Source organism: Cyprinodon variegatus, unplaced genomic scaffold, assembly GCF_000732505.1.
Source record: "Cyprinodon variegatus isolate N-32 unplaced genomic scaffold, C_variegatus-1.0 Scaffold337, whole genome shotgun sequence".
NCBI lineage: Eukaryota > Metazoa > Chordata > Actinopteri > Cyprinodontiformes > Cyprinodontidae > Cyprinodon > Cyprinodon variegatus.
In genome coordinates, this window is record NW_015150790.1 from 524328 (window position 1) to 537809 (window position 13482).

Here is a 13482-nt window from a genome sequence, read left to right on the forward strand (position 1 = left end):
TGTGTATGTATGTGTGTGTGTGATATGATAGGTTGCTTCTTCAGGGTCAGCTAGAAGTAGATTTAAATCAAACGTTTGTTTATTCTTCAGTATGATTTTGTTTAATCAAACAATTAAAATTAATTGTAGATTTATCTTGTACAAGCATTAATTAATTAAAATTATACATACTGACTCAAAAATTCTCTTTTTCTAATCCTCAAGGTCCTGGCTTAAATCTGAACATTTAATCAAGTTTTTTTTTTTTTTTTTTTTTTTTTTTTTAAATAGTCTGGTTTTCTTACCTTAGACATGACTTTTAAGAATAGAGAATAATACATAAAGAAACCAGGTCAATACATAGTTAATGTTTAAATTTTTAAAAGGTATTATGCGTCTGTGAAATACTGTACCTCAGTCCAGATTTGATCCCATTTTAGAAGTTTAAATGTTGGTGATCAAGCTGATGAGCCGTGATAAAGGGTAAAAGAATTAGGAGGTTGTCAACCTCCTTCATAAATGAAATGCATTTCTACAACTGGTAGCAAAACAGACCCTTAGCATAATACTACCTTCACCATACTATGAAGGAACCAAATTTGTCCAAAGTTTGAGAGCCTCTTTTCCAAACAATCTTGTTTTCTGATCAAATTGCTCAGTCCCAAGGCCTTGGTTTCAGATCAGGATCATCTTTCATATACCCAAAATCCCACTGGCCGAAAAACTTGTTTAAACCCAGGAACAATCAGCTTTTAGTGGCAGTGGGAACAGCTCTATGACACAGGTCTACCTGGGTCAAAAGACTCGGTAAGCGACCCGTGTTAAAATCGTCCCCGCTCTGATTGGCATGCCGTGTATCTAGACCTACATTTAGGTCGTGATTGTCCCTCTTGCATTTTGGCATGGAATACGACAGCGCAGACCTTGCTTCAAAATTGGGCATAAATCAAAAATATCTGCGTCATACCTGCGACAAGCTCATTGTGACACACTGCTGCGGGAGTATACACCCTTTAGACCCAGTTTTTTTTTTTTTTTTGCCTGTGGGAAGGGAGCCGAATGCCGGTTGTTAGCGGATGGACCCATGTTTGAAAACACCCCTAAACCTGGTATTTTCAGTGGCAAAATAGAATTTAAGGCCAATTTATGCTTCTGAAGCAAAATCCTGGCTAAGTGTCGGATGGTCGCAAACCTGCGCAGACCTCAAGCGGAAGTGCGCAGACAAAAAGCAGTTGTGATTGGTCCTTGGTATGCCTTTCCGGCTGTCTGTGTGGTCCTTCTCGATTTGGTGCTGGAGTGCGCCATTTTTAAAACCAAGGAATAACTACAATGGACAACAACGACGAAAGGTTAATCGGTCTTTTTGCCAACTCTATTAACAGAACCTATTCCTCTTCGATGTCCAGCAACCCTAGATCCATCTCCGTGACTGGGATATCTTGCAGACGCGCCATTGTTGTTTTGGAAGATAAACACTTGCACCGACACCACCGAAGTTCTCGTTACCATCCGCCAAAGTTCTTGCAAGTTCTCGAATAGGCTCCCACTTACGCTTTTGCGGGAAAGTGCTGTGCGTCCCTAAAAATTCCAGACCGACGGTGCAGAAGCATACCAGCAAAACTGGTTCGCGACCAGACCCAAGCAACATTTGATGTGTGCTGATGCAGAAGTATAATCTGCTTTAAAGTCAACATCTTTCACGGGTTGCAGCCTGGACGGACCTGAATGTTCCAGCAGAACATAAAAACTTTTTAACTGATAAAGCAAACCAACATTAAGCCTAAACTGAGCTCAACCATATAAACATGCATGGACTATGCTTAAGCATAACATTTACTTGCACTTTCTGGTTGCTTGGACACAGACAGCCTAGTGGATATATGTGCTTCTTTTGTTTTGTGCTAAAATCCCTTTTCATTTTCTTTTTCCAAATATCTTCTTTATTAAAAGATACTGCAAACACAAATAATTGCACTAAAATTGGACAGAAATAAAATCAACGTTCAAAGTTGGACTGATGATCATTCCATTTACAGCTGCTTACGACATTTTAAAGCTCCCTTCAGAACTCCCTGGAAGACGGTTATTTATAGATCATCACAAGATTTAATCATCTGGTATTCCCAATGCTGGGGTCATATCAGTCCTCTACCAGTACCCAATAAAAGGGCCCCAGATACCCTCCTAGCATGTTTAGCTCTGATAAAATCTGTTTTTGTTTTTGTTTTTTTTTTATCTTCTGACAGCACTGTAGGAAAGCTACAAAAATCATTCCACTGTAGCCTGTGTTTCAGTCTTTTTCTGCCAAGAACTTTTCTTACCAAGAACTTCCTTTGATCCAGTGGAGTATTGCAATTAGAGAAATACAAATCTAAAAGAGAGTTGGTTTGACAGTACAAACTAACTAAGGGTGTTTAAGTAAGGGAACAATCTGTTGCAAAATACAGCTTTAACCTGTTTTCTAATTATGAAAAGAGGAAACAGAAGTTTTAGAATTCTAATCTAAGAATATTACTTTTTTTTTTTTTTTTTATAACACTGGGAAAAGTCTTGGTGGGAAACTTTATTATCTCTGACCACTTAAAGGCTGAAACCAGCTTGTCTGCCCTACTAGAAGGAAAGCCTTCACTTAGAGGCGTCGTCTGGTTGCAGACCAGATGTCTTCAAGTAAGCAGATTATTACTGGGTGTATTGTTTGATTTCTCTCCCAACTTCTTTGATCGGCATGTTTTTCTTTGCTCCTCTCTGCATCTCTTTTTTCAGTCTTCCCAATAGCAGCTGTGTCTCACTCCTCTCCTCCTCTATCACTCAGTCTTTCTCTCCGTTCTATACGTCTTCTCTGTTCTCGTTATACGCCGTTATGGCGTCTCTGCTGTTTTATCGCTTACATTTTTTTTCCTCTTTTGTGCTGCATATCCCTCCCACCTAGGTATTCTTAATTTTTCTCTCTCTAACGCTCTGTCTATCTCTCTCTCTCTCTTTCTTCCTTCCACTCCTTTTCTGATATTGATCTGCATTCTAGCCATACAGCTGAAGCGCCTTCGGCTCTGCAATGAGCTCACAACATTTCTGCCTCTGCATGTATGCCAGAGTGCATGCAGAGGAGAGCGGCTAAAAAAGCCCTGTTTGCCTCAGAGCTACTGCAAATGTAACACACAGATATATATATATATAAAGTTTATTCCTGAAGACTCAGCTGCAGGAGGCCGATTATTTCATTTCCATCTGTCCATTTTCTCCATATGGCTTTTATGTTCCGGTCACTAGATGCTCGTTGCTGCTCTGCTCTCTGGGTTTTCTCATGTAGGTCTCAGAGCTGCTGGTTTCACGCCATCTCTTTGTGACTGACGACCTCTTCTTTTATCGCTGCAAGGCTTGAAATTTCAGTCCTTCTCTCCTGCCTGATCCCTCAGTGGTGGATTGAGTTACTAAATTTCTTTTACTCAGCAGAAACCCTTTTCGTTATCGGGTATCGCTGAAAGACCTTGCTCTTCTGAGAGTACTAAAACACATTAGATTTCCTTTGTCTGACTGCTCCAGTGTAACGCCTGCTCCTAAAGAAAAAAAGGGAAAGAGGCTTCTCATTTGGTTCATACATTTTTATGAAATTGCTCATCACTTAGTTTTGCAAGGGTTTCTAAATGTAAATTGTTTTGATAAGAATTCTACAAAGTGGGATGCATCCATGTGCGATATAGACACCTCTCTGATCAGTAATTATTTGTGTGGAGTTAGGTGGAGAATATTTTAAAGCAAAACCTTATAATTGATATTAATATTTCAATAACATCTAGGAAGAGTGAATGCAAAGCCCCATTTCTGTTGCTTCAGTTTGAGCCGTGGCAAAAAGCTTAATGCCATCATTAAACAGAAGTAACACCCAGAAGAATGTTAAACACAGCTCTAATGGTGCTTTTAACCGTGCCAGAGTCCGATTTCTGGAGGGGATCAGGCTGGTGTGAATCTTATCAAGCCCCCTGAAATCAAACCCTGTCAGCTGCTAGTCTCAGCACAGTTTATCTGGACCCTGGTTGGATGCACTTAAATAAATGCGTGCCTGTTCCAGCGTAAACCAACCAAAGAGAGGACATGAAGTACTTTTTTCTCGATCTTGGCATCAAAGAGGATAGGAGACAATAGTTATGAAGAGACAAACAAGACAACAGGAACAGGAGAAAGGAGCGAGGTACATGGAGTTACTTGCTTCTATGTTTTCAACCCTTACAGTTAGAATGCATCGTACTGCTGCCTCCTTTGCTTATGCCGGGCTTACACGGTGCAATTTATTGCCCTTTCAGGCCGACTTTTCAGTCGTGCAAGCATGTTTCGATCGGGCAGACTTTCAGCCTGATCGTGCGTCGTGTAGTGTACAGGGGGTAACGGAGGGCGATCAGCCTCTCATGACCACCACCCGATTTAGGAATTGAGAGGTCAGAAGAAAATCAAATATGTTTGAAATTTTGTCGGCCATCATGGGCAAATCGCTCAGTGGGCATGTGCAAACAAGAGTTCTTCTTCTTTCTGTCAGACGAAAACACAGAAACATGGCGGGGATGCGAGTGAAATGGAGTTCTTTCTGTAAAATTGACAGACCGTAATAGCCACGTTTGCTCAGCCATGTCTTTGTCCAAATACGTCGACGCATTTTCTTTTTAGGGCTTTCAGCACACAAATTGCCAAGGCAGCGAGTTTTACTCTAGTGAGCTTCATACTCCTCTTCTACTCGTTTGGCTTCTGGATAGACGAGTCCGAGTAGCGCCATCTCACTGCAGAGCTGAATCCAACATGTTTTTAGACGTGCAGTGTGAGCAGGTAGCTCTCATCAGAGCGTCGCGTTGCACCGTATGAGAACATACATTGTGAGCTGTGAACTAACACTGTATAACGAAACCGCAGGGATTGAAAAAAAAACGCACAGTGTATGCCCGGCTTTAGTTGTGTTGGTTATTCATACCAAGAAATACTCATTTACCCCCGGTTACAGTGTGTGTGTGAAAATCACTTTGCAGAATGCAATGGGTTAACAATAAATGAGCATGAAAACTAGGATCTGAAAGTATTGCGTTATGAGAGTGAAAGTTATTTAGGTGTTCCACACACATATATACAGATAGATCACAGCTTAACCTCACAAATCATATTGTTTATCTCAGCACACCTGCAAGCAGATCTCCTAAAATCCATTATTGCTCAGTTTTGAGACAATTTCTTTGTACATATGTGAACTTAAAAGACGTCCTTTGTTTAATGCGAAGGTTTTAGCGCAGTTTTCCGCCACCCACCCTTTGCAGCTACTGCTGTCTCTGTGAAAGCTCTCCACAAGGCATGCGAGTGTGTTGATAGAGTAATGTTCCACAGAGGCTTTTCTGAGTTCAGACTCTGGACTTGCTAAGCTCTCGCTATAAATCATGACAGAGGTATTCTATTGAGTTTAGGGCAAACCAGTTGAGTTCATCCACACCAAACTTTCCCAGTCAGAAACAAAGCTGTACCCGTAGAGTCAGGGGTATAAAGCTGTCCAAAATATCTTATGCTGAAGCTTTAGTAATCTTTTGCGCTGGAAGTAAACGACCCAAGTCCACCTAAAAACCAGTCATGTGTGCCGTTCCCCTGGCACATGTTAAACTTACTTGCCTGTTGGATCGCCGTACAGAAAGACATTCTATGACACGTAAGAGATCCCAGTTCGCTTAGCTATAGAGTCCACCTCCTTAGAGCGACCCGCTCTTTCATAGACTCAGTCAACATGACTGTGGGCTCCATTTTATCCACCTGCAGCCCTGGATCGAACCACCACACCTAGATTTAAAGACTCGGAGGGGCAAGTGAATACTTTTCATATTATAATGCAATACAAAATCTGTTTCCAAGTATGCTGAGATAAATATCAGGTTTTTGCTCTTGTCGGATTTAATAACACTATTTTTAAATGACATATAGTGCTTGTTAACATTTTACTGTCACAAGCAGCTGATCTCCGATTGGTTCCAACAGAGCTGGAAAATGGCAGCTTTATACGGCATTTGAAATGGGATTTATTTACACCATGTTATTGAAAGGTTGATAACATTCAAGGCATGAGTCAGAAACGGTCTTTCACAGGATATCATTGGTGGTGAGGGCGTCTTTAAGCACTGCATTGGCCTTGTGCTACTACAAAATTACATGCTGGGAGAAATTCAAACAAAGAGTGAAAAAATAAGAGACATTCAGCTTTTTATTATTGTTTAAACTTGATGTTTTTATTGTTTCTTTCTTTGGACCAAACAGATCAAACAGAGTAGTTTTTAAACCAAGGGTTTGAATGGTTGTTGGTCTCTATCGCCGCTATTTAACCTTTTGATTATTTTGGTACATCAAAAAACATCAGGGTATTGCATTAGGGTGGTGTGCAGCAAACTGACATCTTGTGAAAATGGTTTTCAATTCAGTTTATTTATTTAGTGCCAATTCAGAGCATATGTCATCTTGTGGGACTTTACAGATAGAACTGGATCAGAGTCACAGAGTCAGATTAATTCAGTTTTTTTATATAAGGAAAACCAGGTGATGCTTGTTGACTCGACACCAAGCATGCATGCAGCGACAGTGCAGAGGAAAACTCAATTTTAACAGGAGACCTCCAGCAGTACCAGTACCTGCAGAGGTCGACTGGGATTCAAGGATACAGAAGCAGATATGCTTCTTAGAAGCTGTTGAAAAGTGATATCTAAACTTCATAAATACAACCTCATCTGATCTAACTCCTAATAACTAATATTAGGAAATAGAGCTCCTTTATTTAATCTTAGTGCAAATACCTCTGGTTTGTCAAAGGTTTAAATGTTTTTTAGGGGGAAAAAATGGCATCTCGAAGGCACAGGAGCTCAGCTGAGATGGTACAGAGAAAGTTTTAGTAAAGACATGGGAGTGCATCTGAGCTGGCAGGGCATGAGGACCATGGTAACTCTGGAGGAACTGCAGAAATCAGAAGCTGATTGGAGAACCTTTTCACAGGACAGCTACAGTAGATGGTGTGCCTTCTATAACCTTACATGTCTGTGATGCAGAAGGAAGAAGGCAGTCTGTTCATTAGAGAAAAAGTTCTAAGATATTTTGGCCTGCTTTTTGTTGATGTATCTCATAAAAAAAAGAAAAGTTCAATGGGTATGAAAACCTCTGTGAGCCACTGCAGGGTCATGTCCAGAATGCAAACAGGAAAAAAGGCTTTTTGAAGTTAACGGTCTAAACCAGGGCAAATGGGGAAAACTAATTTCAATCTGCCTGTGTGTGTGTCTGCTTTTTCAGCTGGCTCTGCAGTCACGGCTCTGCGACCGGACGCGAATCGGAGAGTACTACCCCGGGGCGGTGCACTACACACAGGCGGACCTTATCGACCCGAGCGATGATGACGACGACGACACCAACGTCCTCTTCTACTCTCCTGACATGACCCTGAAAGATCGAGGTCCTTGAGAGGGAGAGAGACAAAAGAGCTGGGGGGAAAAGCACAAAGGAGGGTCAGAGCCAGAGAGAAACACGGCGGATTAGAAACCGAGAGGAGGGGGGGAGGCGAGCTGGGGAGGGATTGGAGAGGAAGATTGTGGGGACAGTCAGGCAGATAGAAGCCGGAGATGAGCTGTCAGGTTCCATTATTAATCCCCATCCTTTACTATTTAATATCCTTAAGACACCCACCACACATACAGAGCAGAGCTCCGCTTCTGTGCAACACGGAGTATCTGAGAGCTCTAAAGCTCAGCCTAATGTTAAAGGCATCTGCTGCATCCCAAAAGGACTCCGAATGATTTACCTCCACAAAGCCTCTGTTTTTCACTGCATTCTGGAGCATCTTAGCCTGCCAGAACAAAAAGACAAAAAAAAACATGACGCGCTGCTGAAAGGCAATCATAACAAGGTGCTTCTTAAGCACTCGCAGCAATCACCGTTTCAGCTCCCCGCAGGAGATGAGTTGAAGGCAGGCCTTTAAAAATCACCCAGTATGTCAACCCTTCGCTCTACCATTAGATTGATCCTGGTACTACATCATTTTCCTGCCAATAAGGGGGATGTTGGTGTACAGTCGAAATACAAAAAAAGAAGGGAGAGGGGGACAAGTCCGAGAGCACAGGCCCTCACTCGTTACTCAGGCAGTATTAGTTTTCAGGCTTCCTCTCTGCCTGTAAATGTTGCAAGTTCTGCACAAGTGCTCCTTTGACTTTGGATTTTTGATGAAATGCTTCAATTTTTCTATTACTATATTTATAACAGATCAAAGTACTGTATATGTTCAAATGTACATTATTTTTGTAGATACCTTGAGCTGAAATGTAAAGAAAATACTTAAAGCCTTATGAACAACTTTTCTAAAGCGTGTCCATTTTTGGTGAGAATGAATTTCATGTAAATTTTTGAGGATTTTGTTGATGTTTCAGAAATACAATTATAGGCTCGAATTTGCACAGGAACCCTCACGTTTGGTTTACTGTCCCATAGTAAGATGTGGGAAATACAAAAACTTCTGTCATAACTTGACCTTGATATGTTCAGGAGAGGATTAGGGCCACTGAAAAAAAAAAATTAACTGATTTTTAAATTTTATTTCAGTTTAATGTGGGAAAAAGTCAGAATTATGAGATTAAAGTCAGAATTCTGAGGTTAAAGTCATAATTCTAAGATTAAGGTCATAATTCTGAGATTAACCTCAGAATTCTGACTTTAATCTTCTGGGGGAAAATTCATAATTCTGAGATTAAAGTCATAATTCTGAGATTAAAGTCATAATTCTGAGGTGGAAAAGAAGTCATTCTGAGATTAAAGACAGAATTCTGAGATTAAAGTCATAATTCTAAGATTAAAGGCATAATTCTGAGAAAAAAGACAGAATTCTGAGATTAACCTCAGAATTCTGACTTTAATCTTCTGGGGGAAAAAATCAGAATTCTGAGGGGAAAAAAGTCATAATTTTGAGATTAAAGGCATAATTCTGTGATTAAAGGCATAATTCTGAGAAAACAGACAGAATTCTGAGATTAACCTCAGAATTCTGACTTTAATCTTCTTGGAAAAAAGTTAGAATTCTGAGATTAAAGTCACAATTCTGAGAAAAATGTCACATTTCTTATTCATTTCCCCCCATATTAAACTGAAATAAAATTTTAAAATCAGTTAACTTTTAATCTGTTAACTTTCTTTATTTTTTCAGTGGCACTAATCCTCCTCCGTAGATATGTGACCAACTGTCATTTAAACTGGTAATCCTCGCACTGACCATGCTTTTAAATCCGCTTAAATTTTGCTAGATTTTCTAACTCTAGAACCAGTTTGCATGCTTGTTTTATTCAAAGAATATCTAGTTAAAACATCCTACTGCTGCAAACACTGCCTCCACCTTTACACCAATATAGGCTGAGGGGACCAAGAAGTTGGCTTCTGCTTCCAAAACAACTTTCATGCCCACTGGAAAGTTCCAGCAGCCAAATGCTAGAGACACGCTACACCAATGCTAGAGATATTGTGGAGGATTAACAGTGAGGTTATCTACCAACTATGAAGCATGGTGGTGGCAGCGGCATGTTTAGAGTATTCAACCTTGCCTTAAATCAAAAGCTAGATGGTTGAACTTTGAGGAAATTTGGTGTTTCAACAATAAGTCTCAAACACCATGGAAACTGGCTGGGTAAATAAAAGCTAAAATTTACTTTCTAGAGCCTCAACCTTTGACGAAAGAAAATAATGTATTTAATCTGCTAAGAACAGAGTCACAGATCAAACCAGAATTATGCCAGAGGCTTGTTAATGACTAAAGAAAAGCTGATAATTTCTCTGCTACCTGCTAAGTGGGGATGTGTTTATACAACTGAACCTATATATATATTTTGACCTGTTTTGTTGGGTAAAAATGTCAATTTAATTCTAATTTGTGCACTCATATATAAAGTTTTATTTCTCCTTACTTTCACCTGGAAAGGAAAAATAAAAGTTTAGGCAATGTTAATGGAGTTGGGTGTATGTCAGCTTCTAACCGGAGCTGTGCACCTCTGTGTTTGTTTCAAAGGTCGAAGCACATCAGTAAGAGGTGACACACAAGGGCCCCCTGCTGCCTTTGTCAGCCGATCCATGATTGGCAGGATAATGGAGCCAATTTATATTCAAACACAACCCATTTGCCAATATCTGGGTGATCTCATTATTATCTCTGTGCTCTTCTGACAAGCCAACCGCCTTTCTTAGAAGTTGGTGATGACAAACCCTGTCTGGTTTTCCTGAACTATTGTACTGAGTGTCATTAACACCAGAGTTTGTCCCACTCATAATGTGCCCTCTTGTTTTTAGCACTCGTGTTGGTTTTGACTCCACTTTCAAATAAAGAGGCAAAAGAGACTTTTCATAACAAAACTGAGACTGAGTTCGTGTGTGTTTCATTTTCACACTTATGTCATTCTTCACCTCCACCCAAAGACCAGTGGTTGCCTGCATTTATTTGCTAATCATTAATGTACCTTTACCTTTTTTTCTCCCTTCTTTTTTGGGGGGATTTAGCCATATTGCACTAGCTGTGCACATCTGTGCACCCTTTCCAAATCCTGAAAACCCTGAAGCTACCACTCTTTGGATGTTCAGGGTTATATTACTCGTTAATAAAAAAAAAACATGAGGGGTTTTATACTAAAGGGTGATAAACACTAAGATATGACACTTTTTTTTTGCAATAAAAAAGTGGAAACCACAAACCTCTCCTTTCACTCTGCTATTATACTCTACCATGCAGTGTGAAACTCGTGGTCTCAGGGCGTTATATAGGTGTTTGTGCTTGCAGACATCTATTGAATCTGGCCTGGCTACTTAAATATTGGACATTAATTATGAGTGGGACCCGACTGGCCCGTGCGTGTCTCCATATATGGCTAACAGGATTTTGATTAATGGAATATATGCGCCATGTCCTCCAGTGAGGAATAGGCTTATGTCTCCACGCACACACACGGAGGGAGCTCAGCTCTCCCACCGACTCCTGAACATGTCGATCCTCTCTGTATATAAAGATCCTGTGAAATAAGCGAAGCTCCCTGTCACGCAGGAGGAATTATTACCCGCCCCCCCTTCCTCTTAGCGTCGCATGCGTCGTAATTGGATACAATTTAACACCCGCGGCCCACGGGCATGTCGGCAGGCGCACTGCCTACTATTAGCTCGCCTCGCCAACCTATCATTTGTCACATCTATGTTTGTGTGTGTGTTCCACGGAGCCGGCTGGCACTTAATGCGTGAACGCGCGTGCGTTCTGTATGTGTGTGTGTATGTATGTGTGTGTGTATGTATGTGTGTGTGTATGTATGTGTGTGTGTATGTATGTGTGTGTGTATGTATGTGTGCGCGCGCGCAGCTGCAGAAACCGGAGCCATTGTTGGAGTCCGGCCATGACCTAGCCTGTGACGCACAGACACGGAGAGAAGAGGCGACAGCAGCAACAGCGGCGGTCCGAGCAGAGAAAAACAAGCTGGAGCTCTGAGAGAAGGAGGCCTTCTCTGCTCTGCCTCCTCTGACCAGATATTAACAGGCAGAGTGGGGGAGGGTATGCCCCCATCTTTATCATTTCCCACCTGTCTTCTGCTGTTGTTTGTAGGATAAAAGCACATCTTAGAAGGAAAATGGGGACGTTACAGCCAGAGTGGCTTAATGTATTTAATGGATGAATAAATTAATCATTTAAGTTTATATAATATATCCATCACCATATTTAGGTGATATATATGGGGGACACAGAAAACTAAAATAATACAATAAACAGAATGATTAAATTGAACCAAAGGGCCCCTGTAGCTCTGGAAACCTTAGATCTAAATGTTAACTATCTCCATATGACTAAAGCTAAAAGTGTACATTTTAAATTGTGAATAAAATAAAACTGTAATTTTAAAAAATATTCTAATTGGTGGAATGGACCTATAAGGTTTTGTTTGTGTTCCAATACATATTTTATACGATTTTTTTTTTTGTTCACCATACATATATTTTGTATAATGTCTTTGGTAGAGGGGCCATTAAAAAGGGGCCACAACTGCCTGGGCACCCCTGTTTATCTTTGTCTAGAACCACCCCTGTAAAAACAAAATATATATATATATATATATGTGTGTGTGTTGTTGTGTATGGTGTTGGCAGCATGATGCTGGGGATCAGTTCGCTCAGTAGGACTGGAGCATGTTAGTTTAAAAAGCTGTTTTGTTCATTTCATTAGAACTTTTCCATGGATCACTAGCATCCTTTTTTTATTGCCACTTTGGCGCCTACCAATAATTCATGCAGATTAAAGCTCTGAAGTATAGGCTTGCCTTAATAAGTATGTAGAGCACGGTTAGGATCATTTATTTTTACTGTGTGCTGTGATTTCATATGCAACACTTGTCGATTTCTCTTTCCCTCCCCTCAGCAGTGACATTGAGTTTGTGTCCATCCCTCAGAAGGAAGCTAAGAGGGAAGTTCCTCTATGGTGCTGCATTAATGTACCTGAAATATCTGTAGAAAACTGGTGGATTGTTGGATGCACGAGATTATGTATGGATTAGATTTATACTTTAGTTTATCATGAGTAAATTGTTTTATTTTTTTTTGGCACATAATGAGGGGCATACAACTATAGATTCTCCAAAGAACATTCTGCTATCTACCTTGGAATATCTTGATATTAAAAAATATTTCAACCGAACATATATATAAATATATACCCAGATGTGAAAAAGATCAGCCTCCGTGTATATCTGGGCATGCGTTTGGAATAATTCTCCAAATATCCAGGAGCAGGCGTTCCTGCCGCTTCAGGGTCGTTGTGTTTTTTATGTCGCCTGTATTTCCCAGCGCGCCTGTTTTCTGCCAGAGCGCAGCAGCGCAGCGGCTCTTTTAGCGCTCCGAACCGCTCCCGAAAGGGTTAAATTAATCTCTTTCTCTAGCCTCTCTCCACACACACACACACGGACACACACACACAGGCTGCCACCGCCCCAGATAACAGAGGGGCGCCTCTCCCCAGCCAGCCAGCCTCCGCTAATCGCAGTGGCAGGAGGGGGGAGTGGAGTGCCGGCGGCCTCTCACAGCGCTGGGCTTTTTATTGACGCTGCCTGCCTGTGTGTGTCATTGCAGTGGGTGTGTGTGGCTCCACGCACGGCTGTGCGTGCCTGTGTATGCGTGGCAGAGCTATAAAGAGGTGTATGCGCGCGCGTCCCTGTCTGTCTGTGTGTGCGCTCCCTGCCAGCAGCGGAAAGCAGGGAGAGGCGGGGAAGTGGGAGGGTGGGTGGCGAGGTTATGAGCGGAACTCGACAGAGGCCGACAGACGAGAGAGGAGGCGGGGGGAGAGGAGGTGGAGGAGGCGGGGGGAGTCTTTCTTGTGCTGCGCTGAGAGCCGCCGCCGCTTCTCCTTCCTCTCAGATAAGCTTCGTTTGAAGGTTTTCATCTTTATCCTCTAATGAAAACCGACGCCGCTGTTCGGTGTTTCTGCCCTACGCGTTTATGATCCCCCCCTCCCCC

At 41.5% G+C, this 13482-nt stretch overlaps 1 protein-coding gene across 2 annotated transcripts in view; it reads left to right on the forward strand.

The window, feature by feature from the left end:
• The window catches only part of LOC107091445 (cyclic AMP receptor-like protein A), a 90734-nt gene extending 82128 nt beyond the window's left edge, over positions 1-8606 (forward strand). For both annotated transcript variants that reach the window (XM_015385371.1, XM_015385372.1), the window contains one exon: positions 7267-8606. In XM_015385371.1, coding sequence (XP_015240857.1) covers positions 7267-7434 — 168 coding nt within the window. In that variant the 3' untranslated portion in view covers positions 7435-8606. The remainder of the gene's footprint in view (positions 1-7266) is intronic.
• Positions 8607-13482: the final 4876 nt, after the last annotated feature.